Source organism: Salvelinus namaycush, chromosome 5 (assembly GCF_016432855.1).
Source record: "Salvelinus namaycush isolate Seneca chromosome 5, SaNama_1.0, whole genome shotgun sequence".
Lineage (NCBI taxonomy): Eukaryota > Metazoa > Chordata > Actinopteri > Salmoniformes > Salmonidae > Salvelinus > Salvelinus namaycush.
Window position 1 is genome coordinate 71,747,826 of NC_052311.1, and position 27,781 is coordinate 71,775,606.

The 27,781-nt window shown below is 45.2% G+C and overlaps 3 protein-coding genes and 1 pseudogene across 3 annotated transcripts; 3 read left to right on the top strand and 1 right to left on the bottom strand.

The window, feature by feature from the left end:
- Positions 1 to 409, top strand: part of LOC120047337 — an 80,581-nt pseudogene extending 80,172 nt beyond the window's left edge.
- Positions 410 to 2,424: 2,015 nt separating this feature from the next.
- Positions 2,425 to 3,602, bottom strand: LOC120047785 (ribonuclease P protein subunit p38-like). Its single transcript, XM_038993336.1, has one exon. It carries the CDS (start codon positions 3,600 to 3,602, stop codon positions 2,745 to 2,747), a length of 858 nt encoding a protein of 285 aa, XP_038849264.1. The 3' UTR covers positions 2,425 to 2,744.
- Positions 3,603 to 4,931: 1,329 nt separating this feature from the next.
- On the top strand, positions 4,932 to 21,913 carry LOC120048867 (acyl-CoA-binding domain-containing protein 7-like). Its single transcript, XM_038995164.1, has 4 exons — positions 4,932 to 5,019; positions 17,466 to 17,583; positions 17,908 to 17,970; positions 21,611 to 21,913. The coding sequence occupies exons 1-4, from the start codon at positions 5,008 to 5,010 to the stop codon at positions 21,676 to 21,678; spliced, it is 261 nt and encodes an 86-aa protein (XP_038851092.1). The 5' UTR covers positions 4,932 to 5,007; the 3' UTR covers positions 21,679 to 21,913.
- A 1,261-nt stretch (positions 21,914 to 23,174) lies between these two features.
- On the top strand, positions 23,175 to 25,273 carry LOC120047786 (zinc finger protein Gfi-1b-like). The gene is made up of 3 exons (XM_038993337.1): positions 23,175 to 23,242; positions 23,343 to 24,319; positions 24,461 to 25,273. Exons 2-3 carry the CDS (start codon positions 24,219 to 24,221, stop codon positions 24,786 to 24,788), a joined length of 429 nt encoding a protein of 142 aa, XP_038849265.1. The 5' UTR covers positions 23,175 to 23,242; positions 23,343 to 24,218; the 3' UTR covers positions 24,789 to 25,273.
- Positions 25,274 to 27,781: the final 2,508 nt, after the last annotated feature.

A 27,781-nucleotide genomic window follows, 5' to 3' on the forward strand; every position in this document is an offset into this window, starting at 1 on the left:
TTTGTCCCACAGAAAGGCTTTGATGTGTTTAATGCTCTGGACCTGATGGAGAACAAGGTGTTTCTGGAGAAGCTCAAATTTGGTATCGGAGACGGCAACCTGCAGTATTACCTTTTTAACTGGAAATGTCCCCCCATGGACCCCGACATGGTGAGGCGTGTGTGTGTGTGTGTGTGTGTGTCAACAAGGTGGGGTGTATTCCTGGGTGTGTTGTGAAAATAGTGGAAGGATTTCATAATGGGAAATCAGTCATAATTCTAATTATGTTTCTATCTCGGTCGCTCTGTTTCAAGGTTGGCCTTGTTCTTCAATAACTAGTCTGTCTGTGACTGCTACACACTCAGAGGTCGAAGGTCTTCTTTGACCCCTAACATCGCTCTACCTGGATACACAGGTAGTCCCAAACTAGAAGAAGACAATGACAACAATCAACCAATCAAAGTGATCGGGAGGTGTGCATCACTTTGAGCATCTCTCCTGGATCATTTTTATCATGGAGAACATTCTCTCTGCTCACCCGGAACTGAGAACTCTTTTTAACCATCAACATCCTGAATGTGAAGTCATGCTCTGCCTGAGACAGACTCTTGTACAGTACACACACACTACATGAAGAGAAGGAAGACTTGCATCCAAAATGTTTTTCTTGTTTTATTCAAAAAGGTGCATTGGTAACTGTGTTTGTTGAACAGTGCAGAAATGTAGTAACTTGTACATTTAATGCCAGAACATATTTATTCCTGTAGTGTGGGATATGGGGGGTGGGAGAGGAAAGATTCAACTAGCGTAGATGTTATTGACTTTGGTGTTCCTATGAACGGTTAGGGGGGGATTCTAGGGATTTTTGAGGAAGAATGTATTTGAAGCACAAATCTTAAGTTCTTAACTGAGGGAAAGGCTCCTTAACAACCCCAGGTGCATTTTATATATCGATTATTTCTGTTTTGTGTGTTTAGGTTTTTCAATATCTGAGTGTTTGAGAAACATAAAATGCAGGATGGGAATTTTATCATTTTAAAACTGTAATAGTTTAAAAAAAAGTGTGTTTGTGCAGCTAACATTATTTAAAAAAAGGTCCCAATGTTTTTCCCCGGGCACAATTCTGATATTTAGGATTGTGCTTATATGTTGTGTGTTCTGTCACCATTCCTCCCATGTCTGTCAGTATTTGTTAAAACCCCTTAATCAAACCGGCATCTTCACCTATAAATAAAGGTACTGGGTTGGAGTATCAGGCAGCGCTGTGTGTATGATCCAGCACATGAAGGAACCTGTGATGAGAGAAAACAGCTGTTCTGTTTGCTGATGTCGTCATGGTTACTACAGTTAGATATACAAGTGTCCCTGTCAATGAGAAACTGAGTTGATTGTGTACATGGGGGAAAATACAATGTAGAAAACATTAGGAACACCTTCCTAATATTGAGTTGCAGCCCCTTTCGCCCTCAGAACAGCCTCAATCGTCGGGACATGGACTCTACAAGGTGTCAAAAGCGGTCCACAGGGATGCTGGCCCATGTTGACTCCAATGCTTCCCACAGTTGTCAAGTTGGCTGGATGTCCTTTGGGTAGGGGACCATTCTTGATACACACGGGAAACTGTTGAGAGAAAAACCCAGCAGCGTTGCAGTTCCTGACACTTAAACCGGTGCCCCTGGCACCTACTACCATACCCTGTTCAAAGTTAAATCTTTTGTCTTGCCCATTCACCCTCTGAATGGCACACATACGCAATCCATGTCTCAAGGCTTAAAACTGTCTTTAACCTGTCTCCTCACCATCTACACTGATTGAAGCTGATTTACAAGTTACATCAATAAGGGATCATAGCTTTCACCAAGTCAGTTTGTCATGGAAAGAGCAGGTGTATAGTTCTCATTCTTACGCTGCCCTCGTGGGGAGTTACTTGCTGTTAGTGTTTCTGAGGTGTGGCTCTGTGAACGTGGTCTGCATCTGGGGCTGTGCCCAAACCAAGGTAATGGTCAGGTTCCTCTGCTCAGACGGTGCTGATACATGCCAGATCTTACAATGCCTGGATAGGTATTTTGCGTATCAGCTAACCATGTTATAGCAATCTGGTGCCCGACGGCACAGCCAATGACGTGGCTCGCAACGTCTGAGCAAGGGAAGACGACCTATGTCAATGGCACAGAACACTGGGCATCCAAATAAAGATGGCTGAAATAGAACTGATCCCCAAAACCGTGAATCTGAGTCAGCCATGTGTTTATTAGTCCCAGGGTGTTGGGTCTGTTGTGGATGTATACTTCAACTTGTTTGAATTTGAGCATGAGACAGTTTTTGATACAATGCAGATAACCCTAGTGAGAGCACCCAAAGTCCTTGCCTTATTTAAGATGTTTTTTAAAAATATATATACTATCAAAATGTGTAGTTTTGAAATGACACACCTTTCTCTAACTGAAAAACAGTATTTTTATTGAACTCCTTGGCAGGCTGTAAAAGAAATGAGGAATTAGAACCAGCAGCGTTTAGACAGGACCTCTCATCCAAATACCGAATATGTTTCAAATACTCACGCAAGCTATACCAGCATGATGGAATAAACTCATCTAGACTTTAAAAGATACATCTGAGTGTGCTGTCTAATTTATTTCATTTAAGTCCTCCATGGGATTTTGGGAGTGTTTCCTCCAGATTGGCAGCAGAGACCTCCACCTCCAATCAGCATCCAGGGCTGCCTACACTACCGTTTCATGTCATCTTTTGTACATAAATTGCTTCTACTTTTTCTTAGTCTTTGGTTTCCGTATTTTAGAGGGGTTCGGGATAATCTTTTTCACTTTAAGAGGCTGAAGTACGCAGGATGAACATTCTGTAACATCTAGAGAAATGTCTTCAATTTTCCGTTTTTGGCCTCTTGTCTCCTCTCCCTTTCCCACCTCCATTTGCCCCTCAGCTGTTCCCTCTTCCTCCTGCCCCTCAAATGTTGCACCTGTTTCACTGGGAGTGCTTGGTATCCAGGCAACCTGCAGAGCAGGCACTCTGGGTATAATGGCTTCCACAGTGTCGGAGAACGTCCTGTCCCCTTGTCTGAATCCCAGTGCCAGGACACACTTCAGCCCCAGCAGTCCCGCCACACACTCACTGAGACGCGGCACCTGGCATGCCGCCACGCCCCGCGTCCGGCACAGCGCTATCAGGTGGCTCGTCATGTGTGGCGGTTTGACCGACTTACACACGAGCACCAGCCGGAGCTGGTTCCTCTCCAGAGCCTTGGTGACCTCGTTGATGCCGATGGCCAGCTGCCTCCTAGCAGCTACATCAGTCCAGCCTTGCTCTCTGGGTTTAACAGGACGTTCCGGTGTTACAGTGTCGAGGAGTATCTGTGGGGGCTCAGCTACCGAGTCATGTCCTGTAGGTGGGTTCTTATTTCTCTTTTTCCCCCACTGTCGAAACCCTTTCACCTCTTTCTTTTCCAGGCCAGTTGCTGACAGTTTGCTCTTCAGAGTGTCCAGGATGAAGTGTACATCATCACTCTGCAGCAGGCTCCATTGCAGTCTGTAGGGGGAGTTCAGGGAAGTCTTAGCTGGGATCTGCTTCTTCCGCTCCTTTTTCGACACTTTGCCTGGAGTGGCCATCTTTATCTGGAGTGAAGACAGGAGGAATTCACATGAACTGCTGACTCAACTCCCATATGTTATCACATTTACCAGCAGGGTAGCATATAAATATAATATATTCTATTGTTCTAGTTCTGTGGGGTAGACTCCTTGAATGTTAATTCACAGTAGTGATTGAGGGATGATGCTGGGGTGGGGCTTAAACCCTGTTCGCACAGTACAACCTTTGCCATAAAAACTAACACGAAAAAAACAAAACGTATCACTACAGCCTTTGGCTATGAGGGTAGATCTGGAATCAGATTACATCGTCAGATAAAGTAAAATAAGGGCTCTGTACTGTGGTCCTCTAACCTGTATGTAAAGGTAGTAAGTTTGCCCTGTAACAATGTTTCCCCTCAATCACTACTACACATCACTTAGCTAGCTAGCTGGCTAACTAGTTATTCAGCGACAGACACATTTCCCAGCATAGATATAGCGAGTAGTTTTAACAAGTTAGCAAACAAACCTAAATTAAACATATCGAGCTGACAAACTGCCATAGTTACTTATATACCCACAGCCGTCGGGTTTTTACCTCAATTATAACAATAAAAAAAGCAGTTGTAGGTCAGTGCACACAACTAATGTGCTGTGTCCATGGGCGCAGCCATATTGTATGTCTGCGGTTGATGACGTTTCAACAGAGCCACGCCCCTCAAACGCGCATAGAGATAATCTATTTGGCCGCGAGCAAAAGGCCACCAAACAATCTTCTAATATTATATTGACAATTTACTAAGAAAAACCAAAGCTATGTAATAACTCAAGCTACAAACCATATGACCCATCAGAACCACTGGATGCTACCAAGCCTTCAGTCTCCTGAATCAGACCCTCAGATGCACAGAGTTCTGAATCAGAAGAACCACAGACTGCTGAATTAAAACTGAGTGGAGTCCAGCTGAGCTCCAGTGGGATGGTAGCCTACCATATCTCATCCTCCATCAATCACTGTTTCTACATCCAAATTACAAAATATATATTTGTTTACCTAACACTGCCTCCAAATGCTAAACATGCCACAAATTCAATCCAAGTGAATTGTCCCTATATTAGAATATTCATTGAGCTACACAATCAATTTTATGCAGTATGATTTGGTCATGAAACCGGAAAAATCCAATATTGACTTGCATTGATGCGTGTCCATTTGAAATCTTATTTTATTTTAGCGTCCTTTACGCGCCGCGTCTCAGTATGTTTGGTCAGCCAATCAGCTGTCTATCCACCCCACTGCGGTCCCGAGTCCCGAGGCATTGACCGATATTTACTGTAAACTCCCAGTCTGTTACAGCTGCAGTCAGAGCTATTCACACAGCCGAGAGGACACGTTGGGCTAATACTACCTACAGTAGCCTACGGAGTTGAACTTTGCGAGATGTCTCTTCAGGTAGGCTATGTTTTCCCTGCACACTTGGCGTACACATTTTCTATCTAAGTGATGAGTCGATCTAGATAACGGGGTTAGGCCTACGTTTTTATAAGAGATGCGATTGGTCGACTGATGTGGTAGCTGGTGGTAGGTAGGCTTGTACATACACATATAGACTACGTTTACCGTTATGTTCTCTATTTACTGAGTCATGCCTGTGTATTGTTTTTAATGCGTATGAAATGTAGAGCTTGATTTGCTAGCCATCTCGGGATTATGCGCAAGGATGCTGAGGTGTATTGGATACCAGCTGTCGTCATCAACAGAGGCCCTTGAGATCAAATATTAATGTTTCTACAGACTAAGTATGCAGTGCTGTCACGCTTCCAAAACCAATAATAGCTAGGCTACTGTAACCTATTAGAATTAAACATTGCATGTACTACTTATTATAATTAAGCAATAATGTTGTTTCTGTGCTGCTCCCACTATGTACACAACCAGCCCAGCCTCACATTCAATTCGCGCATATATGTACAAAATGTATTTCAGCAGATTTCGTGCGTTTTTGTGCATTTTTGGGGTGGTTCAATTCGTTTGAAAATACACTAATTTCTGTGCTACTTAATTCGTGCGAAAAGACACGAATTTAACCAGTAGGCGACACACAAGCCGTTGCAACAACCATAGACGCGATCGCCTGTATTTATTTATTTTACGTTATGAATATATAGATATTTTGTCTTTTTTTAACCATATAACCATAAGAGGTTATATATATTGTAATGACCCGGCTGGGTCATAAAAGGAAAAGAGACGGACTCTAGGTGTGCGGGTCAGAACACAGGTTTATTCCTAAACTGGGCTATTGTTCAGGCCACAGCCCACGCCGCTAAATACCGAACGTACACATTTAAACCAAGTCGAGTTAAGGGTCACTCTCATATGAACAGATCAAGGTCCCGAACAGAAGAGAAAGAAAGATGATACAGTAATCCCTATTTATGCATTTCCCATCATACCCCCCCCAACCTTTCCATCTGTCCTGACATATTTAACCCCCGCTAGTAGCCATGAGAACCATAACACACCCACAAACACAGAACACAATACCGGGTCGTTACATAGCCCCCCCCCTTTCTAAACCCTAGCCCCTAGGGTTACACAACAAAATCCTTAAAACGACCCGGAGGTCGCATCAGTCTCTTGGGCCTCCCCGTGACTCTCAGCGGTGAACCCCCAGAACACTCCTCTGCCCCAATGTCATTTCCAGCGCCCTCTGAAGAAGCAGCCCCCTCCCCAGGCTCAGGTTGCGCTAGAGTCTCCTCGTTAGACTGTTCCCGTGGGCTCACATCAGAGCCCTCACTCCCATTCCCTACCGTTTTCCTCCCTCTGTAGGGTGCCAATCGATCCCGGTGGACCACCACCTTCCTGCTCCGTGGGGGGACCTCCACCCGGTACGTCACCTCCCCCACTCTCTCTATCACCAGACACGGCCCCACCCATGCACTGTCCAGCTTTGGGCACCGCCCCTTCTTGCGCGTGGGGTTGTGAAGCCACACACATTCTCCCGCTCCAAAGTGCCTCCCCCTAGCGCGCGAGTCGTAGTGGCGCTTTTGGCGCACCCCTGCGTTCTCGAGTTGCTCTCTTGCGAAGGTGTGAGCCGCTTCTAACCGGTTCTGCAGACGACACACATAGTTCGGGCCAGGCAAAACCCCGTCGTCATTATCAGGAGGGTGGCCAAACGTCAGTTCGGCTGGGGTGCGCAACTCACGACCTAACATTAGTAGTGCTGGGGAGCACGCAGTCGATTCTTGAACAGCCGACCTACACGCCATAAGAATAAACGGTAAGTGGGTGTCCCAATCTCTCTGGTGTTTTGAGGTAACGATGGCCAGCTGCTGTGCTAATGTTCTGTTAAATCTTTCCACCAGCCCATCACTCTGGGGGTGAAGCGGAGTAGTGCGCGTCTTCTCCGCGCCTAACCGTCTACACAACTCTGAGAACACCCGTGACTCGAAGTTTCTCCCCTGGTCGCTGTGAATAGACTGTGGCACCCCAAACCGACTGATTATTCCCCCCACCAACGCATCAGCTACTGTCACCGCCTCCTGGTCTGGGAGAGCGTAAGCCTCCGGCCACTTGGTGAAGTAGTCCATAGCGGTTAGAATCCACCTGTTACCGCTGTCTGTGGTTGGAAACGGCCCAACTATGTCTACCCCCAGTCTCTCCATGGGCTCCCCTACTGGGAATTGTTGTAGGAGGGCGTGTGACTGACCTGGAGGTCCTTTTTTAGCAGCACACTCGTCGCACTGCCTACAAAAGTCCTCAACATCCCTCCTGTGCCTGGCCCAATAGAAACCTTTACGCACGCGCTTTAACGTTTTGGATACCCCAAAATGCCCTGCGCCTACTCCCCCATGAAGCTGCTGTAACACGCTCCCCTGCAGCCTTTTGGGCACCACTACCTGCCACGTAATTTCTCCAGTCGCTGGCTTTTTCCACCCCCTCTGGAGCACTCCCTCAGCCACTCTAAGGACTGTGAATTTAGCCCACAGTCCTTTGGTGACTGGTGATAGAGGGGCTACTTCCCCCCACGGCGGTCGTCTTCTCTCTTCCACCCACCGCAGCACAGGACGCAGCTCTGCGTCCTCCTCCTGGCGACGCCTCCACTCCCCAACGTCCACAGCCTCAAGCTCCCGGCACTCTGTCACACTCAGCTGACTCACCGTGGCGGTGACTCCCTCCTCCCTGCACAGTTCTCTCTCTCGCTCCACCCGTTTGGCGCAGTACCCACAGCCATCCTCAGCACACGGGCGGCGGGACAAGGCGTCTGCATTGCTGTGGCGAAGGCCGGCTCTGTGCTCCACCTGGAAGTCGTAGGGTTGCAGCTCCTCCAGCCAGCGGGCAATCTGACCCTCTGGCTCCTTGAAGGAGAGAAGCCACTGCAGGGCGGAGTGATCCGTCCGGACCACAAACGGCAGGCCCCCCAGGTAGTACTTGAAATGGCGTACTGCTGCCACGACAGCCAAAAGCTCTCTCCTTGTCACGCAGTAGCGTTTTTCAGCCTTATCAAAAGTTCTGCTGTAATAAGCTACTACGTGTTCCCCATCAGGCCCACGCTGAGCCAGCACAGCCCCCAAACCCTCATTGCTTGCGTCGGTGTCCAGGATGAACGGACGGTTCGGGTCTGGTGAGGCCAGGACAGGAGCCTCCATCAGGGCACGTTTGAGGGCCTCAAACGCCCGCTGGTGCTCTTCGGTCCACTGAAAAACAGTGTCCTCCTTGAGAAGGTGGTTCAAAGGAGCCGCTACCCCCGCAAACCCCTTCACAAACCTACGATAGTAGGATGCCAGCCCCAGGAAGCTCTTAACCTCTTTTTTCCCCCCTGGAACTGGCCACCCCCTCACAGCCTCTACTTTGTCTGGCATCGTGCTGATGCCCTCACCACCCAGCTGATGCCCCAGGAACGCCACCTCCCTTTGCATGAAATGGCACTTTCCCGGATGTAATTTTAGCCCCGCCCCCGAGATCCTCTCCAACACTCGCCTAATTGCCCCCAGTGCCCCCTCAAACGATGTGCCGTGCACCAATATGTCGTCTAGGTACACAACACACTCGTCTCTCGGAACCCCCGCCAGCACTCTGTCCATGAGCCTCTCAAAGGTGGCAGGAGCATTACAGAGCCCGAAGCACAGCACCTTGAACTGCCAATGGCCCCTATCTGTGGAGAAGGCCGTTTTTTCACGTGCCCCTGGCGAGAGGGGCACCTGCCAGTAGCCACTGCGCAGATCAAGGGAGGAGAACCACGAGGACCCTCTCACGTGGTCTAGCGACTCATCAATCCTCGGTAGGGGATAAGAGTCTTTAGTGGTGACAGAATTTAGGCCCCTGTAGTCAACACAAAACCTAAGTTTACCCCCTTTCTTAGGCACCATGACGACCGGCGCGGACCATGGGCTATATGATGGCTCAATGAAATCAGCCCGCAACATGTCAACAATAGCTGTGTCTGCTGCTTCCCTCCTGGCAAGGGGAATACGACGGGGCCGGATTTTAATGGGTCGGGCGTCCCCAGTGTCTATTTCGTGCTGAACTAGGTGCGTTTGTCCTACCTCATCTTCCCCCCAAGCGAAGCTATCTTTAAAGTCCAACAGCAGCTGCTTTAACTGTCTCTGTTGTCCCTCATCCAGACCCTGACAGTTCTTCAGCCACACAGCCTCGACGGCGTCGATAGCTTCCTCCTTCCCCCCGTCGGGCTGATGGGGTGAAGGAGCCAGTGTGTTTTGGGCTACTGGGCTGCCTGTGCTTGCACCATGATGGGGAGTGAAGGCCGTCGCCGCCGGAGACAGCTGCTGGGATGGCACAACGACCAAGGGAGCAGCCGGGATGACCGGTGGAGTTTCTGCAAGCTTGGAGGAAGACGGAGGGACAGTCCTGCCCCCTGCTGGCCCTCCCGAAGGCGACATTCCCACTGTGGGCCCCCCCGACAGCCTCAAAGTGCCCGACGCTAAGTCCAACTGAGCCCCACAGTTTTTCAAAAAGTCCATTCCCAGTATACAGGGGTCCTGCACCGCTGCTACCCACACCGGACACCCCACAGTTCTCCCCCCCACAGTCACAGATAGCTGACACTTCCCTAACATGGGGGCTAGCTCCCCCGTGACAGTCCGTAGCTGGACAAGGGTCGGCTCCACCCGCACCCCAACAGGTAGTATGTCTGGTCTCACCAGGGTTACTGTAGAGCCCGTGTCGACCAGGGCCAAACATTCCACCCCCTCTACCTTGACGATGACATTGCAGAAGTCCCCAACGGTGGTACGTCCCACCACAACTACCGGACTAGGAAACACGGCGGCAGCTACACCCTGGGGGAGCAGGTCCCCACCCTCTTGTCTGCGCTGCTGGGTACCTCCTTTGCTTACAGTGGGTTCGGGGGCGGGGGGGTGGGCCCGCGCTGCCCCCTGCGCGAGAACCCGTTGTCGTTTCCCTGGTGACGGGGGAATCTGCCACACTCCCGCTGAATGTGGCCAGGTTGGCCACAACCCCAGCAGACAATAGGAGTTGAGCTGACACTGCGACGTTGCCTGGAGCCCCTCTCCATGACAAGCGAAGCAGTCTTGACTAGCCCGCCCAACTCGTCAACCCACTCTGGTTTTGTGACCCCTGGCACCCCAGCCACCGCTGCTCTCACCTCTGGTTGACTGGCGACTTCCACTCTCACTCCCTCACCCCAGATCAGCTCCCTCTTCCTGGCTATCTCCACTGCAGCCCGCAGAGATGGTGGGTCCGCCATCTGAACATGCTTACCCAGTTCGGTGGAAGAGAGCGCTCTAATAAAACTGTCCCGTGCCAGCTCGTCTTGCACCCCAATCGGCATAGTTGCATAAGCCCGCCTGGTCAGGCTCAGAATACCACTTGCCAACGCCTTTAATGATTCCCCCTGAAGTCTCTTTTTGTTACACAGTTCAATCCGCAGCATGTTGGGCTGCGCGTCGCTGCCGAAACGGCCCCCCAATGCCTCCACTAGCGCACCGTAGTCGCCCCTATCGTCCGGGGCTAGCGTTAGCAGGCATTCCGACGCCTCCTCCGCCAGGCTCAGGGCAAGCTGTAACGCTTTCGTCTCGTCAGACCACATCCCGGCTCTAGCCAACAACTCGAATTGAGTGAAAAAAACTTCCCATTTACCTTGTCCATTGAACTTTGGTAGTTTAGCCGCTACCGTGGCTAATGGCAATAGGTCGCTGCCATCTCTGTTTACATAAGCAGGCCCAGCCATTTCCGCACCCGGTGACGTCGATATCCCCGTCGCCGTGACGTCTGCTCTCGAGCGGTGTGAAGGAAAACACGCCAGTTCTGCCATCTTGCTGACTGACAATTTAACTTCCGCCATGTGGCTCTCCAGCTCTTCTACGGCAGTCGCCGCCTGACCCTCCCGACCGGGTACCCTCGAGCCCACAACGGACACTTTGTCCGACTCTTCCTTAATTTTCCGCCTCGCCCCAGGCATCATGACCGTCGATGCGAGTCACGCTAAAGCCAACCCGGCCTATACTGAACAGCTAACTCGCCTAGTCTCGATCCCGTAGTTCGAAAGCACTTCTGACACCAATGTAATGACCCGGCTGGGTCATAAAAGGAAAAGAGACGGACTCTAGGTGTGCGGGTCAGAACACAGGTTTATTCCTAAACTGGGCTATTGTTCAGGCCACAGCCCACGCCGCTAAATACCGAACGTACACATTTAAACCAAGTCGAGTTAAGGGTCACTCTCATATGAACAGATCAAGGTCCCGAACAGAAGAGAAAGAAAGATGATACAGTAATCCCTATTTATGCATTTCCAAATCCCGCGGGATTACCCATCATACCCCCCCAACCTTTCCATCTGTCCTGACATATTTAACCCCCGCTAGTAGCCATGAGAACCATAACACACCCACAAACACAGAACACAATACCGGGTCGTTACAATATATATATATATATATATATATATATATATAGTCTTTTTTTAATCCCTATTAAAACATTGTGGTTTTATGCCTATATGTACTGTTTTCGATTTTTCTGAACAGACTTTTCAGTATAGAATGAATGTAAGCAATGCATGATGGTTAATGGTGTTTTATTCGGTTGTAGTTCCATGTATTTCTTAAAAAATAAACGTGTAAACCATTTTTATTGACCAGAATGTAACTGAAAATACAATGGCAGCCTTGCCATTGTCCATCAATAACAAAACGTTTTTTTTTCGTATAACATTTGGGGAAACGTATGCAGTCATTGTAGTCTTACATTTTGTTGGCCAACCAAAATTACCAAAACGTTAACTCGTAATAAGGCTAGGGTGGCTGAGTGTAAATACATGGCTCTGAGTGTAAGCACCTTTTCACTAGAAACGTTCTTGTGTTCAAATTACCGTCAGTACGAAATAGCCAGAAAGCTTTCGTATTTCCACTTGGCTGCACCTACGGTTACGATAACGATAAATCAAGTGCAATACCTGCGTCGACCTGTGTCGAGCAGCAAAACACCGGAAAGCTTCTAGCCTACCGGAAAGTTACAAGAAGAACAAGAATAGTTACCTCATCCGGTCATGTGACACTCTGGATGCCCCCTAAAAGCAATTTCAACCGTTTTGAAAAATGACGCCTGGTAACCCCAAAAAAATACCAGGTGCACGAAAAGTTTGGACTTAGAATATTTTTTGAAAACCTCCATAAATCACTCAGGCCATTGACTCGAGAAGAAAAAACATAAAACATTTTCCAGCAGAAAAAACATAGAATATTTTTTGAAAACCTCCATAAATCACTCAGGCCAGCACCCATTGATTTGGGGCGGTAGTATAGTGCTCCCAGAGCGGGTATGGAAGTCTGGATCCCCCCTAAAAGCATGTAAGGCTCTGTGTGTCTTTAATCACCATACTTTTTCACTCCATCCTTGCTGTGTGTGTGTGTGTGTGTGTGTGTGTGTGTGTGTGTGTGTGTGTGTGTGTGTGTGTGTGTGTGTGTGTGTGTGTGTGTGTGAGAGAGAGCTTTTCTTTGACATCTGTTTAGAGAAATTACTGATTTACAGTTCATGAGGGTTGACCGATTCACACATTTAAAGTTTTGGAAAGATCTGACTTTTTTAAACCTTCGAAACAGCACCTATGACCCCATTTTAAGGCACTTCCGGTTGGCACAGGAAGCTATAAGTAAATACATATCCTGATCGGGGTATGCTTTTACAGAATCCTGAGTTTTAAGTCTATACGTTAAGAACTGACTGATTTACACAGGGTTGAATGCACTATATATATCACAAACTGCTGGTTGGGTATGGCAAAACACTTTTAGGGTGATTTTATCACTTCCGGTTGCTCCAGGAAGCTTAGAATCAACACCAGTAGACCTCATAGTGGCTTGATGGATTGTCATTGAAGACAGGTTCATAAGACATTCATAACCCACATAGGCTTCAGGTTGAATTTAGGGGTGCAGGCAATGTGTTCCTATGGGGTGAGATGTCATTGTAAACTGTTTGATGTAAACACCTTCTTTTAACTGTTAAGGGTTAATGCCACACGGTCAATGTTAGGCTTGCACAGATCGGGAGGACCTTAGGAACGTCCCTGAGGTCAAATTGTGCTTCTAACCTTAACGGTTCTCTCTCTGTTTCCCAAAAGCAAAAAAATATGAAATTGAGGTCAAAGGGTCATTTGGGTTCTTCTTCTTGTCCCTGTCGCTGCACTCAGACCGAGCGAGCTACGGTCAAGCGGGGCATCTCGTTGAACTCGGCACGGCCTGGAGATAATGGTAATGCCATTGCAGGCTTTGTGTGTCTTTAAGCACCGTACTTTTTCACTCCATCCTTTTATCCCCTTTTCTTCGTGGTATCCAATCGCTAGTAATTACTATCTTGTCTCATCGCTACAACTCCCGTACGGGCTCAGGAGAGACGAAGGTCGAAAGCCACGCGTCCTCCGAAGCACAACCCAACCAAGCCGCACTGCTTCTTAACACAGCGCGCCTCCAACCCGGAAGCCAGCCGCACCAATGTGTCGGAGGAAACACCGTGCACCTGGCCCCCTTGGCTAGCGCGCACTGCGCCTGGCACGCCACAGGAGTCGCTGGAGCGCGATGAGACAAGGATATCCCTACCGGCCAAACCCTCCCTAACCCGGACGACGCTAGGCCAATTGTGCGTCGCCCCATGGACCTCCCGGTCGCGGCCGGCTGCGACAGAGCCTGGGCGCGAACCCAGAGACTCTGGTGGCGCAGCTAGCACTGCGATGCAGTGCCCTAGACCACTGCGCCACCCGGGAGGCAGATCTGACCTTTTTAACCCTTCGAAACTGACCCTATGGCACCATTTGAAGGTACTTTCGGTTGACATAGGAAGCTGAAAGTGAACACATATCCTCCTTGGGGTAGGCTCTTATATAATATTGAGTTTTAAGTCTTTATGTTAAGAACTGACTTATTTACAGAGGGTTAAATGAGTGTGTGTTATTTCATAAAATCACATAAAATCACAGAATTCTGGCAGAGCTTCAAGACCCACTTAAAAAATGTTCGTCTGAACACACTGCAACTGGATCTGTAACTTTTTTTTTTTTTAACTCCTTTTTGTGAACATTACCAATTTGTCAATGTACGATTTCTCTTAAATTACGATAGATAAATGGCTGGTTCTTTTTTTCCTGACACCGTATGCTTATGTACTTTGACGTGAAGCGGTCAAATTAGCACCCTACTTTGCGTTTTTGACCTTTAATCCCATAAAAATGGCCATAACTCAAAAAGCGTTGAGGCCTCGACGCCATCTTGTTCGGGGCCAACTGTCCATTACGTCTTCGAAATATTTTCAGTTTAGGAGAAAAGGCCACATGCATTTGCAATGTGCTTGTGCATTTGCAATATTATTTATTTTCCCTCTGGTGGGAATTTCCGAGACTGCGGAAAAATGATCAAAATTTGTTATTTTTATAAAACGGAAACCGAACGTCCGAGAGATTTCGTTTGATGACTTCCTGAAAGATCTCTCCCCCGCGCACGGCCCGACGCTGTCCGCGAATTTTAGAGACGTCGCCGGACGTCTAGTAAGGGACCGTACATTTGCAATGTGGCGTTTCTCACTAACCATATGGCGAGTGCTAAAATGTTCCCTTAAGGTATGGAAAGGCCTTGGAAAGGCCATAAGTGTAAGCCAACATAATTCATTATTTTACATTAACATGTAATACATGCATTATGAAGAAAATTGTGTAATTTAGGCTCCACGAAATATGAAATGGGTTATGAAGAAAATCGTGTATGGTTGCCTACATGACAAAAAGGCGTTCTGATTACAAGTGCACCAGTATCCAAAGTATTAAGCGAAATCAAGCACAGAAAACAGCATTGGCATTAATAAAACAATATTTCCCACGAATTAAGTCGCACGTAAATGTGCGTCTTTTCTCAAAAATTCTGTTCAGCAAGTCTAAAACAGTACATATAGGCATACAACGACACATTTTAAAACATGGTTAAACAAAGACAACATTTCTGTATATTCATGACGTTGAATTAGCCATTAAGAAGAACAAAAATGAAATACAAATTATCGCGTCTATATGGTTGTTGCAAAGGCTTGTGTAGCCTACTGGTTAAATTTGTGTCTTTTCGCACGAATTAAGAAGCACATAAATTCGTGTCTTTTCTCACGAATTAAGCCAGACGAAAACGCACAAAAACGCACGAAATCTGCTGAAATACATTTTGTACATATATGCGCGAATTGAATGTGAGACTGTGTTGCCACAACACATTTTGCAGCGTTAAATCAACACTTAAAGAGTTAATTTTATCACCATCTCAGAGTACATATGGACCCACACTACAGAGTGTAAAAAGTACTTTTTTTTATAACACTTAAATGTAACACTCCGAACGTGTAAAAAATGAACACTGCATTAAACTTGTCATTGTTACTCAAATGTAACACTATGGGATAATGAACTCTGTGTTATTTCTGTTCAACACTAGTGTTGATCAAGAGTTAACTCCTGTTAGTGTTAAACAAAAACACTGTTACACTGTTTTGGGTTTAAAGCCTAATTTGCATATTTCACATGGTGCCTTTTGTTTTTGAGGGAATGGTAGAGTTACCACCCATGACTACATTTGTTAGTGACAGAGACATAGTTGTTGAATTATTTCATTTTAAAGGCCTGTGGCTTTCACCAAATAAGTACCTAGCTGAATGTTATCATTAAAATTAAACTTGACCAGCCGGCCGCGACCGGGAGGCCCATGGGGCGGCGCACAATTGGCCCAGCGTCGTCCGGGTTAGGGGGGGTTTGGCCGGCAGGGATATCCTTGTCTCATCGCGCACTAGCGACTCCTGTGGCGGGCCGGGCGCAGTGCAAGCTGACCAGGTCGCTAGGTGTACGGTGTTTCCTCCGACACATTGGTGCGGCTGGCTTCCGGGTTGGATGGGCATTGTGTCAAGAAGCAGTGCGGCTTGGTTGGGTTGTGTTTCGGAGGACGCATGGCTCTCGACCTTCGCCTCTCCCGAGTCCATACGGGAGTTGCAGCGATGAGACAAGACTGTAACTACTACCATTTGGATACCACGAAATTGGAGAGAAAAAAGGGGTAAAAAAAAAATATATATATATATATTAAACTTGACAATACATTACACATATCATAAGGCCTTACTTTGATGGCCTCGTTTTACCCTAACACAGTGGTGTTAAGAAACTCCTGGTTTACAGGCCACATTAGGCCTGCAAGTCACATTATGGTGGCTTGCAAAGTGATGTGTAGTTCTTATTGTAATCCAGCCAGAGTTAAGATATCCAACAGTTGGAATTTTTATTCACCCGCAACCTACATTCAGAATGACTGTCAGGGTTGGAAACTTGATTAAAAAAAAGACCTTAACCATTTGAACAGGAACAACTATTTCAGTAACGGGGGAAATAAATCTAACCAACTGATTGTATTAAAAACCTAGAGTCACAGGTCCAATATACAGGGGCTCCCTGCATCTCAGTGCTAGAGGCGTCACTACAGACCCTGGTTCGATTCTAGGTTGTATCACAACTGGCTGTGATTGGGAGTCCCATAGGGCGGCGCACGATTGGACCAGCGTCTTCCTGTTTTGGCTGGGGTAGGCCGCCAATGTAAATAAGAATTTGTTCTTAACTTGCCTAGTTAAATAAATATAAAATAAATAAATACAGGTGTCTGAGTAAAGGGTCTGAATACTGATGTAAATGTGATATCTGTTTTTAATTTTTTATAAATGTGCAAAAATGTCTAAAAACCTGTTTTCACTTTGTCTATATGGGGTATTGTGTGTAGATTGATGAGGGTGAAATTATTTAATCCATTTTAGAATAAGGCTGCAACGTAACAAAATGTGGAAAAAGTGAAGGGGTCTGAATACTTTCCGAATGCACTGTACATCCCTTTTTTATTTTGGTTGTACATTCATTTGATCTTACTACAGTGTAAGTTGGCCCAAAACCAACCAGATGAAAGTTGAAAGTTAAAACCAATCAGAAGAAAGTTGAAACAACCAGATGATCTTACAGTGTCAACTTTCTTCGGGTTGGTTTTGGGCCAACTTAACATTACACTGTAGTCAGATTGAATGAATGTACAACCAAAAATTATTTTTGTTTTATTAAAACTGCATGTGGAACAGAAATTAGTTTGGGGGTTTCCTTTCTGATTAGATGCATGTGCCCATTGTCCCATTTAGCCTTGCTGTTTTTTTTTTGTTGATTGGAGATCTGTGTAAAGTAGATTATTCATGCAAACAAATTGGCATCCACAGCTCTAAATGGAATAAGGACCCACTGTTTGGCTGCTCAGTAGTGGGCAGTAATAGGCTGTAGATTAGGTTACATTCTGGAGTTTCTGTGCTGTATTGTTTTCCCATCTGTCCCTTTCCCTCCATTCTTCCATCTCTCCGTGCAGGCAGAGTTTGAGCGAGTAGCAGATGATGTGAAGAAGGTGAAGTCCAGACCTTCAGACCAGGAGCTGCTGGACATGTATGGTCTGTATAAGCAGGCCATATTTGGAGACATCAACATTGGTACGGTATTTTCTTTGTGCCATTTAAAACATGCTAATTGAAATACATAATTGTACAGAACATACACAAGTGAAACGACCATTACAATTATATGGAGAGAATAACAATTATTTTAGCAAATTCTGGGTAGATAGGGCACTCATCTCCCAGATATCAGAAAACTGCTTTCCAAAATGGCCAAATCAGATACCCACACTAGTATTGGTAGGCCAATAGAACATAAAGCCTAACCTTAAATCTGGTCTGGTTCCTCTGAAGTTCTCTTAATTTTTTTTACCAGTCACCACTGATGTCCTAAATACTGTCCTCTCTTGTTCTCCACAGACAAACCAGGCATGTTAGACATGAAGGGAAAAGTCAAGTGGGAGGCCTGGGATTCTAGGAAAGGTAAAATAAAAAGATTTTGTCTTCTCTCAGAATGTAAAAAAGGAATCGCCTCCACACTAGTCCTCCATCCTCTACCTTTGTTTCAGTCTTTGGAACATTCTAATCCAGTGATGAACATTTAGTGAACAGAATTCTACAGTAAGGGGTAATGATAACCCCCATCTAGAGATTGTACTTGGCATTGAAGGCTGCAATCACCATTCACCAACACGTTTAATTGAAAATAATATAATGTACACTGGTGCGTGTGCGAGTGATGATGTTGCTCTAATTTGAATGTATGTTACCAGACTTACAGAATCCAAGATGGTAGCCAATCAGTCTGTCCGTTTGTATATGTGATCCTTGAGTGCAGAGTTTTAAGCGTTTTTATCTTTTAATGACCCTGGTCCTGTTTACAGAAGCAACTACTTTTTACGTGAAGGTGGATGCTGTATATAACAACTATTATTTTTATATCTCAGTCTCTAATTTGCTTATACAACGATTTCGGATTGAGAAGGCCTTTATTTTTTATTACACCTTTCTGGAGTTGGAGCTCGCCGTGTCAGGAGCGTCTGTCTGCGCGCAAGGCCTGCTACGCGAGCGCAGGTGCGCATTGAAGACTAGGAGCGGAGAAGCGGTTATCGGATTGGAAAACCTGATGCACCGTGGACGGTGGGAAAATCTACCTTGTAATACACAACGTCTACTGGTCGTTGCACACCTGTGCTGAAATACCTCTAAAACCGGCATTATGTATCTGTTACTGTGCCTGCTCTTTACTCAATGCCATCCTGGATTAAATAGGCTGAATGATCAATGGGTGAGTGAATTATCTTCGCTTTATGCCCTACAATTTGCAAACACTCCGACGAGACCATCCTTTCAAAACCACTTGGAACTTGGTATCTCTGCAATTACATTTGTACCACTCTCAACGCAACTGGACCTAGACTTGATGGCATACTTCCCAAATCTCAAACTATTGAATTACTTTTTTTCTGTGTCGAAAGACTCAGTTCGTTATATTGACAATATTGTCCTCACGTATTGGGCAACTGAGATATATTGTTGTGCTTTTATTAATGATCTCTGGTAATGTGCGACCAAACCCTGGGCCTGTAGATACCATGCAATCTTTACCGAGTCCCTATGATTTTAAAACAGAGCAGGTTTTGGCCTCTTGCATGTTAATGTCAGAATAATATATATTTTTAAATAGACATGATTAGAATATGGGCCAAAACGACAAATAGACGTAATGGTTTTATCAGAAACTTGGCTAAAGAAATCTGTGTCAAATAACTCGATTTCTATTGATGGGTACACGGTTTTTAGAACGATCAGATTAGTAAAGTAGGAGGGGTTTCAATTTATGTGAAATCCGAGTTTAACACCTCTGAAATTATCTCGATTACCAAAGCCAAACATTTTAAATTGCTTGCGGTTAAAGTGAACATGTACAAGGACTCCCACATAACTGTAGTCGGCTGCTACAGACCGGCTTCGGGAGACGCACTTAACGCTCTTTCTGATGTCCTGCACAAGCTAAATGACTCTGAATTCATTATTTTAGAATATTTGAACTGGGACATGCTTACATCTGTATCCGACTCTTTTAAAGAACAGTATGACTCTCTGAATCTCGCTCAATTAATTAATGCGCCTACAAGACCGAATCCCAGAGCACCTAACAAATCAACGCTATTGAACATTATTCTAACGAATACCCCTCCCAAATACACATCGACTGGAATATTCTGTAATGATGTCAGTGATCACTGTGCAATTGCTTGTTAGAAATACAAAAGTGACCAAACCCCGTTATATTTTTAAAAGACATTTTAGACAGTTTGATGAGCAAGCGTTCTTACATGATCTGTACCATAATATTGACAGTAAATCTGATTCCCGATGTTGACACTGCCTGGGAATATTTTTATATGAAATTTGTGTCGATTTGTGATAAGCATGCCCCTGTGAAGAAATGTAGAATCAGTGGAATGGACAATCCCTGGTTTTCAGATAACTTGGCAGAATTAATTAGAAAGAGAAATATCTCTTGGGCTCAAGCTAGACATACAAATGCTCCTGTTGACTGGACCTACTTCAGAGCGCTAAGAAACAAATGCACAGGATTGATCAGGAAGTCCAAATCAGATTACTATTTAAATGCAGTCACAAAGAACCTAAACAACCCTACCAAGTTCTGGAAGCTAATCAAATCAGTGTCAGGTTCTAATGTATCCTCTGGCCTTCCTGACAATTTAATGTAGGGGTTTTTAAGAAGCACTTCATATCTGCTGGGTCAGTTTTTGATAATGGTGGGGCCCAGGCCTCTAATGTAAGGTCTGTTACAGTCAACTATGATATAGGCCCTCATGTGAACCATTTTAACTTTGAGCCTGTTTCTTATACTGACGTCTATAAAGCACTAAAGGCTATAGACACTAAACAGTGCAGGTCCAGACAACCTGGACCCCTACCCCTTAAAGATAGAAGCTGGTATTATTACTGAACCTGTGGCTCACATTTTCAACTTGAGTCTCTTGATCAATTCCATACCCAGCATTTGGAAATCAGCTTATGTCCTCCCACTGCTAAAGGGTGGAGATCCCTCAGATGCTAATAACTGTCGTCCTATGTCTAAACTCCCTATCCTGGCCAAGGTCTATGAATCCCTAGTGATGATACAGTTATATATTCATGTGCTCCTTCTCTGGTTCAGGCTGTTGAAGAGCTCCAGACTGCTTTTTGGTCACTGCAGGCCTCCCTTTATGGCCTCAAACTGGTCTTGAATATACAAAAAACTAAATTCATGACTTTTACCAGAGCTAGAACTCTGCCAGAGAATGTTAGCATTGTCACATCTGGTGGCTTATCCATTGAAAAAGTGTCATCCTACAAATACCTAGGTATTTGGTTGGATGACAAGTTGTCCTTTAAAGTTAATGTTGATAATCTTGTGACAAAGCTTAAATTGAAATTGGGTTTTTATCTTAGTAATAAGGCTTGCTTCCCACTTCTGGATAGAAAGAAGCTTGTTCAGGCCACTTTTCTTTCTGTAATTGATTATGGTGACTTGTTGTATATGCATACAACCTCCTCTGTCTTACAGAGACTGGACTCTGTTTATCATGCATCCTTGCGCTTTATTACAAATGCCAAGTCACTCACCCACCATTGCACATTGTACCAGATGGTGGGTTGGACCTCACTTTATATGCGCATAAAGATCCATTTGTATGTGTTCATCTACAAAGCCCTTTTGGGTAAACTCCCTCTTTACCTCTGTAGTCTGGTCTCCTTCACCACTAGCAGTTGCCATACCCGGTCTGCTAGGTGGTTGCTACTTAAAGTCCCCAGGACATTCACAGTATTAGGCAAGACTGCCTTCTCTTCTTGTGCACCAGATGCATGGAATAGTCTACAATCCATGCTTCATCTAGATATGTTAATGCCACTGAATGAACTTAAAATATTGATGGGAGACTCTTTTTAGGCTGGATCATGTTGTTTTATGTTTTAATTCTGTAATGTATTGATTGTTCCTGCCTTCTTGGCCAGGTCTCCCTTGAAAAAGAGACTCTGGGTCTCAATGGGCTTTTCCTGGTTAAATAAAAAATGTAAATGTTGTATTTGTGTTCTTATTTTATAGGTATGTCCAAGGAGGATGCCATGACAGCTTACATCGCACTTGCTAAGGAGATCATCAGCAAATACTAATATGATGATGAAGTCGTATCCAGGGTGTGACTAGAATAGGTTATTATGAGGAGAGCTGTATCTCATTCAGCTACAAGCCATAGGTTATGAGAAGCTACTGCACTAGGAAAATTATTCATTTTTTCTCCTTAGATTGAACTTTCTTGACTTTTAAAATGTGGAGTTTATTTGATATCAACCCCTATGCACTTTTGGGATGTTGAATGTATGATTTAATAAAACGTTGTTTTAAATTACGCTCAGTCTATTTTATTTGTAGATATATGATGATAAACAAGGGTAATATTCTATATTTTATATGTTCCTGTCTTCTTACCTCTAAAGATGACACACACACTATTGAGATAAACACTGGGTGATTCATTAACAATGCAAAAGCTCACTAAGCATGTAAACATAATGAACAGTGTTTCCCATAACATTATTTTATCAAATAAAGAATTAATGAGTTTTTAAAGGGTAGCGCTCTCTCACTCACTCAGACAAGTAAGGTCCCCACCACCCCTATAGCTCTGCGGCCCTCCTAATAAATATCTCTGCTATTAAGCCCTGTTGGCCACCACAAGACTTGCAGGGCTAGTTTGCAGCCTAGGTTGAAAATAAGTCATTATTTTTAACCTAGGTTGCAGCTAGGAACTTTAATTTATTTGGTTGCCTGGGAATCACATTTCTGGAACGGACTTGTGCCTCACTTCCTGTTTATGTGTCTTTGTAGCAAAGACGGTATGGAAATTCCAATCCTCCAGTATCTCTGTTGTAGCTAGCTGGTATGAAATGTCGCTTGCTACTGAAATTTAGTTGGCTAGCTGTAAGCCATAGAAAATATTTGGGCTATGTTATATAAATGGACATATGTTTTCTACTTTATTATGTATGTAAACACATAGGTCGACAAGACGGAGCCATGAAGGACAGACAGCATGGTTGTTCAGGAGAGGGGTTTAAAACCGTCACTGTTGATTGGCCAGACAGCAACGGTACCACTGAAGAACGTTAGCAAGTAAGTCAGCGAGCTAGCTAAGTGTGCTGAGACTTGGGTTACATCGACGGACCCCATCGCCTGTTCCAATACGGTTCGTGAGTGTAATGTAAAAACTTGCCATAACAAACACAAGGACTGGGTCAGATATGTTTCACCAACTTCCATTGAGAGATCCGGACCGATTGAGACTATGGCTAGTTGCCATGAACATTGACGCCAATACTCTGACTGACGACCTCAGAAAGTTACTAGTATGCTCAGAACATTTTTCCCGGGGACTATTATGAGAGAATGGAACTGTCAAGCAGTAAGATTAAAAGTTATGTCCCATCAGTGGGCATTCTATGCACGACATGTAGGCAAGCCATATAAACAGACATGTTTTCTAATTCTTTATTATTGTGTTAAGAGGGAGCCATGGAGGACAGACATCATGGTTGGTCAGGGGAGGGTATTAACACAGTCACTGTTGATAGGCCAGATGGCAGCAGTGCCACTGAAGAATGTTGTCCGTCCATTGAGGAGGACCAGTGCGTGAACATTCAGCCCAGAAGCTCAGATGAGTTGAACCACGGAGAACAGGTTATGATGCTGCTGTATGAGATAGGTTTCAGCATGCATATGAATCAAACACACTTCATCATGTAGCCAATAACACTGATCTCTGTTTTCCTTTGATTAGGTGAGTGAAGTGTCAGTGGTCCTGCCGTGTGAATACAGAGACGTAGACGACAGCTGTTCCCTGAGGATGGAGGGGAACAGGTCTGTGAAGCAGGAGACTAGAAGTGTTGCCTCCTATAGCGAGGAAGAGAAGAAGCTGTTGGCTGCCATGGTGTTTGAGAAGGGGGAACTGGAGCTGACTGGCTCTCTGGTGACTGAGGTGACTGAGGATCTACAGTACAGTGATGCAGACACTGCACCCAACAGGGAGGAAAGGGCTCTGTACCTAGAGGAGGAGAAAGGAGATGAGAGACAGGCAGATGAAGGGACTGCCCAGCAGAGAGGAGCGGCAGGCTAATGCTGAGTGGGAACCCTCAGTGGAGCCGGAGGTGACTTTAGATTCTGTGTGTGAGTGAGTGAGAGACGGCGCGTGAGCGGGCCTACACTCCACGCCGACACAAGAAGCTGTGTGTGTGATGGCCAGCCCTGAGGAGCCTGTTGGGTTTGACAAACTCTGCATGCGGTTCCACGACCTCGACAGTTATGAGGAGCACGTCCGTCGAGAGCACTCCAAACGTTCACGGCCTCTCTGTCCTGACTGTGGCATCCTCATCTCAACGTTACTCAGTGTGGGGCATCAGTGTGAACAAGTTCAAGCTGTTCCGCTGTTCTGTCTGTGGGAAGCGCTGTGTGGATGAAGCTGGCCTTAAGCATCACCAGAGGCTTCACCATCAAGAGCATGTCTACTGTAAGTTCTGCCTCAAGCCATTCAAGGCCAGGGAAGACAAGCGGACCCACGAGAAGGATGACAATCGGGTCAAAAAGTTGCACTATAGGTGCTCCAAATGCCCCTTGGGATTTTACAACATCTTGAAACGGAACCACCATCTCAGAGAGCATGAGTCCAAGAGACATTTGTAACACGTGCTACAAGGAATTTCCCCAACTTAGCAAGCTTGAGAGGCACGAGCTGAGCTACAGTGACAACAAATCTTTCAGGTAGGTGTTTTATACTGCATTCTCTGTTAGTTTGATACTGAACACATCTCCCTCTGAAATGTCTGTTTTGTTTGTTTGTATTATCAGCTGAAAGTGGACTGCAAAGTGTTAGTGTTTTCCATTACGTTTTGCTCCTGCTAGGTGTCAGGTGTGCCAGCGTCCCTTTGCCCAGGCCAGCCAGCTGAAGTCTTACCTGCACGTCCACACTGGGGTGAAGCCCTTCAAATGCCAGTGCTGCGTCAAGAGCTTTAACCACAACGTCAGCCTCAAGAACCTCGTCACACGCTATCACCAAGGGGAGAGTGGGGAGGGAGTGGAGGTGGGAGAGCGGAGGAGCAGGCGACAGTGGAACTATGACCCTGAGGAGGAGGAGGAGCGTCAGAATGAGAGTGATTCTGACTTTGACCTGGAGGAAGAGGAGAAGACAGGGAGTAAAGGGAAAGGTAGTGGAGGAGGGGGGCACTGGTAGAAGCCTCTAGGAGAGATACATGTGGACACTGCTGTTGAAAAGCTGGATACATTATCATCACCACCCCAGAGAGAACCAGACCAGAACCAGGAGCCGCCTACCGGTGTCATTAAAAAAAGTCTTATCGGTTTTGTCATGACCATAATGTTTTGTCATGACCATAATGTTTTGGCTTTGAACATTTCTTAGAACTCTTGAGGCTTTTGTTTTTGGTTTAAAAATATATATTGTTAAAGAAATGTGTTTCACTGTTCTACATCATCAAATGTCCAAGAAAAATCTGATGGGTTTGTGAAGTGAATATGTTACAAAGAATTTGCTGGACCAGCCCACTAGTTAAGAAGCACAGAGATAACCTCATCTTGGATATAACCAGCGAGGAAGCAAGAGGCTTGACTCCGCTCTAAAGTCTGTCAGTGCAAAAATACAGTGTTAACCCGTGGAATTGGGGATTTTTTTTTAATGGAGGTCAATGAAAGAATGTCGAATTTGGTCAACAGTTAAATAAAGGTTACATAAAAATAAATAAAAAAACATAAAATGAAATTTCTAATTTGCTACAATGTTTAATTTGATCGAATTGAAGTTTCATCATGTTTATGTCGATACGAATTTACTGATAAGTGGCATTTCGGAAACTTGGAGAAAAACAATTTTATAATGGAGTCTGCTTGTTGTTCTCACACATATCTGCCCTCTCATTGGCTAGAGTATTTATTTAGTCATTTCTTTTACCCCCAGTCCAGTTGAGGGCGACACTTCACCTTTTGAGTGTAGTTCGCCATAAAACCCAAAGAAGAATACCTAGCTCTTGCTCTGTGCCTACATTCCCGCACAGTAGGTGGCGGCATGCACTTAAACGTTTGTTTGCGGACCGCCTTGACATAGAAGACAGCGAGAAAGGGATTAGTTATAAATATCTTTGAATGAGTCCTTTAACTATCCCTATATTTAGACGTCTGTTAACATGGCTGACTCCCAGAAGCATCCGTTAATTTTATATCTCAGTAATCCTGCACCACCAGAGACCGAAGGCAGCTGTCAATGTTCACGTTAGGCTGCGTTTATATATTTTTTAATGGCGGTTTGATCGCGGGGGAGGCACTAGTAATATCTGCAGTTTTCGGTTTGGTTATTTGTTTTAAGCAGTAGCGTGCCGTGGGCCTGGGGCCTGGGCCTTCAGTGAGGTCCTACACAGTCCCACCCGAATTAATCCACCTCTTATTACAGAAACGCAGTATAACCAGGCGTTGCGTCACCTTGAAATTGACATTTTTATTCAGAGAATTGCAGGGGAAGAGTACAATACAGTACAGTTCAACTAATAGGCAAGAACATAGTCGAGTGCAACAGAGTTATATTAATATTCTTCTTCTATCCATTTCTGGTCCACAAACTTTGAGCTTTAAGTCCCCCAAAAAATAAATACAGTGTGTTCACTAAACAGCGCATTGTCGCACCCAAAGCAGTTTCACCGTGATGATAAAGACACATAACTATTCACTGAAAATAAAAGAAAGAAAACAAATAATTTGCAACATAGGCTATTTGCCATTATATTTTGTTAATATATAGGGTATTTAATATTAACGAAATAAAATGCGAAACATACATACACATTTAATAAAAAATAACATGCATTGTATGCCTACTCACCAAAGACTGATTATTTGAACACAAAATCCTTCCTCCTTTCTTTCCTCAAGAAGACTTCAATGACTCTGTTGTACAGTCTATCTGTGCATTTTAGTTCCACAAATAAGTCCTTTTCTATCGACATGGAGGCTAATGCTGAAAGCCGAGTCTGTCCAGTAGCATTTCTGGAATACGTTTTGATTCGCTTTAAGGCCGAGAATGACCGCTCGACAGAAGCCGTGGACACAGGGATAGTCACTGTCACACATGCCAATGTGTAAAGTTGCCCCATGTCCTCATTCAGATTTTTCTGCTTAAGGAAATCAAGGAGATCAGAGGGACTTTTCCCTTCAAAATCAGTCATAGCATACATTACAGTCAGTTCTGTTTTTAGCTTGGATAGGTCGAACAGTGTTCCGTGACTCTCTGTTAAGCTGGAGAAGGCTGTTTGCGGGAATTTTTTCCGGTAGGTCTGAAAGTGCCGGGGGTCCAGGAGGGAGAGAAACATTAATTTTTCGTGGTCTTGAAACCTGTTTCGTATCTGGCAAAGAATGTTGTCCAGAATATTGCTGTGGAGTTGTTGATAGTATGTGCGAGGGTCTCCTTGTGCTGGGCCTCTGCGTGCGTTGGGTGAACTTGAGATGCGCGCTGTGTCATCGTAGATTTGACTGAACCTGCACCTCTCTCGCTCAATTGTGTCACAAAACTCGTTCACCCTTGTCAGGCAGAATTGTACATCCAAAGTTTGTTTCTGTAGAATTCCAAAAAGCACATCCGAATAATTAAAAATCCCATTGAATGTTTCAAGCAAAAAACAAAACTCAAAATCATCCAAACGTGCATTAAATCCATCAGCCATAAGCACAGTATCCCCGTCATGGTCATCATGATGTTCCAGTAAGTGGTTAAACAGCTCCTTTAGGGCAACTCTCTTTTCAAAGACTGCATTGACCAATCTAGATGTATATTGCCACCTCGTTGGTGCAACCTTAGGAAGACGACGCTTGCAGATGTCATCCAGCAGTTGCGTGCGCTTAGGGGATCGTGAGAAAAATGCTGCAAGGCCATTGAGGTTGGCAAAGAAGACCTTGCATTCTTTAAGATTTGAGGCTCCTTGAGTCAGTACTAAATTTAGTCGATGTGCATAGCAGTGAATGAATAAGGCCATCGGTGCCCTCTCCTTAACTTTAGCCTGCACCCCATTGAGTCCAGATGCCATGACTGCTGCGCCATCAAAACACTGTGCCACAACTTTATCCAGACTACATTCATTTTCCTCCAAGAAACGGAAAATAAGAGCGGCAATGTCATCAGCTCGCTTGCCGCTTGTCACATCTTCAAATCGGATAAATCGCTCC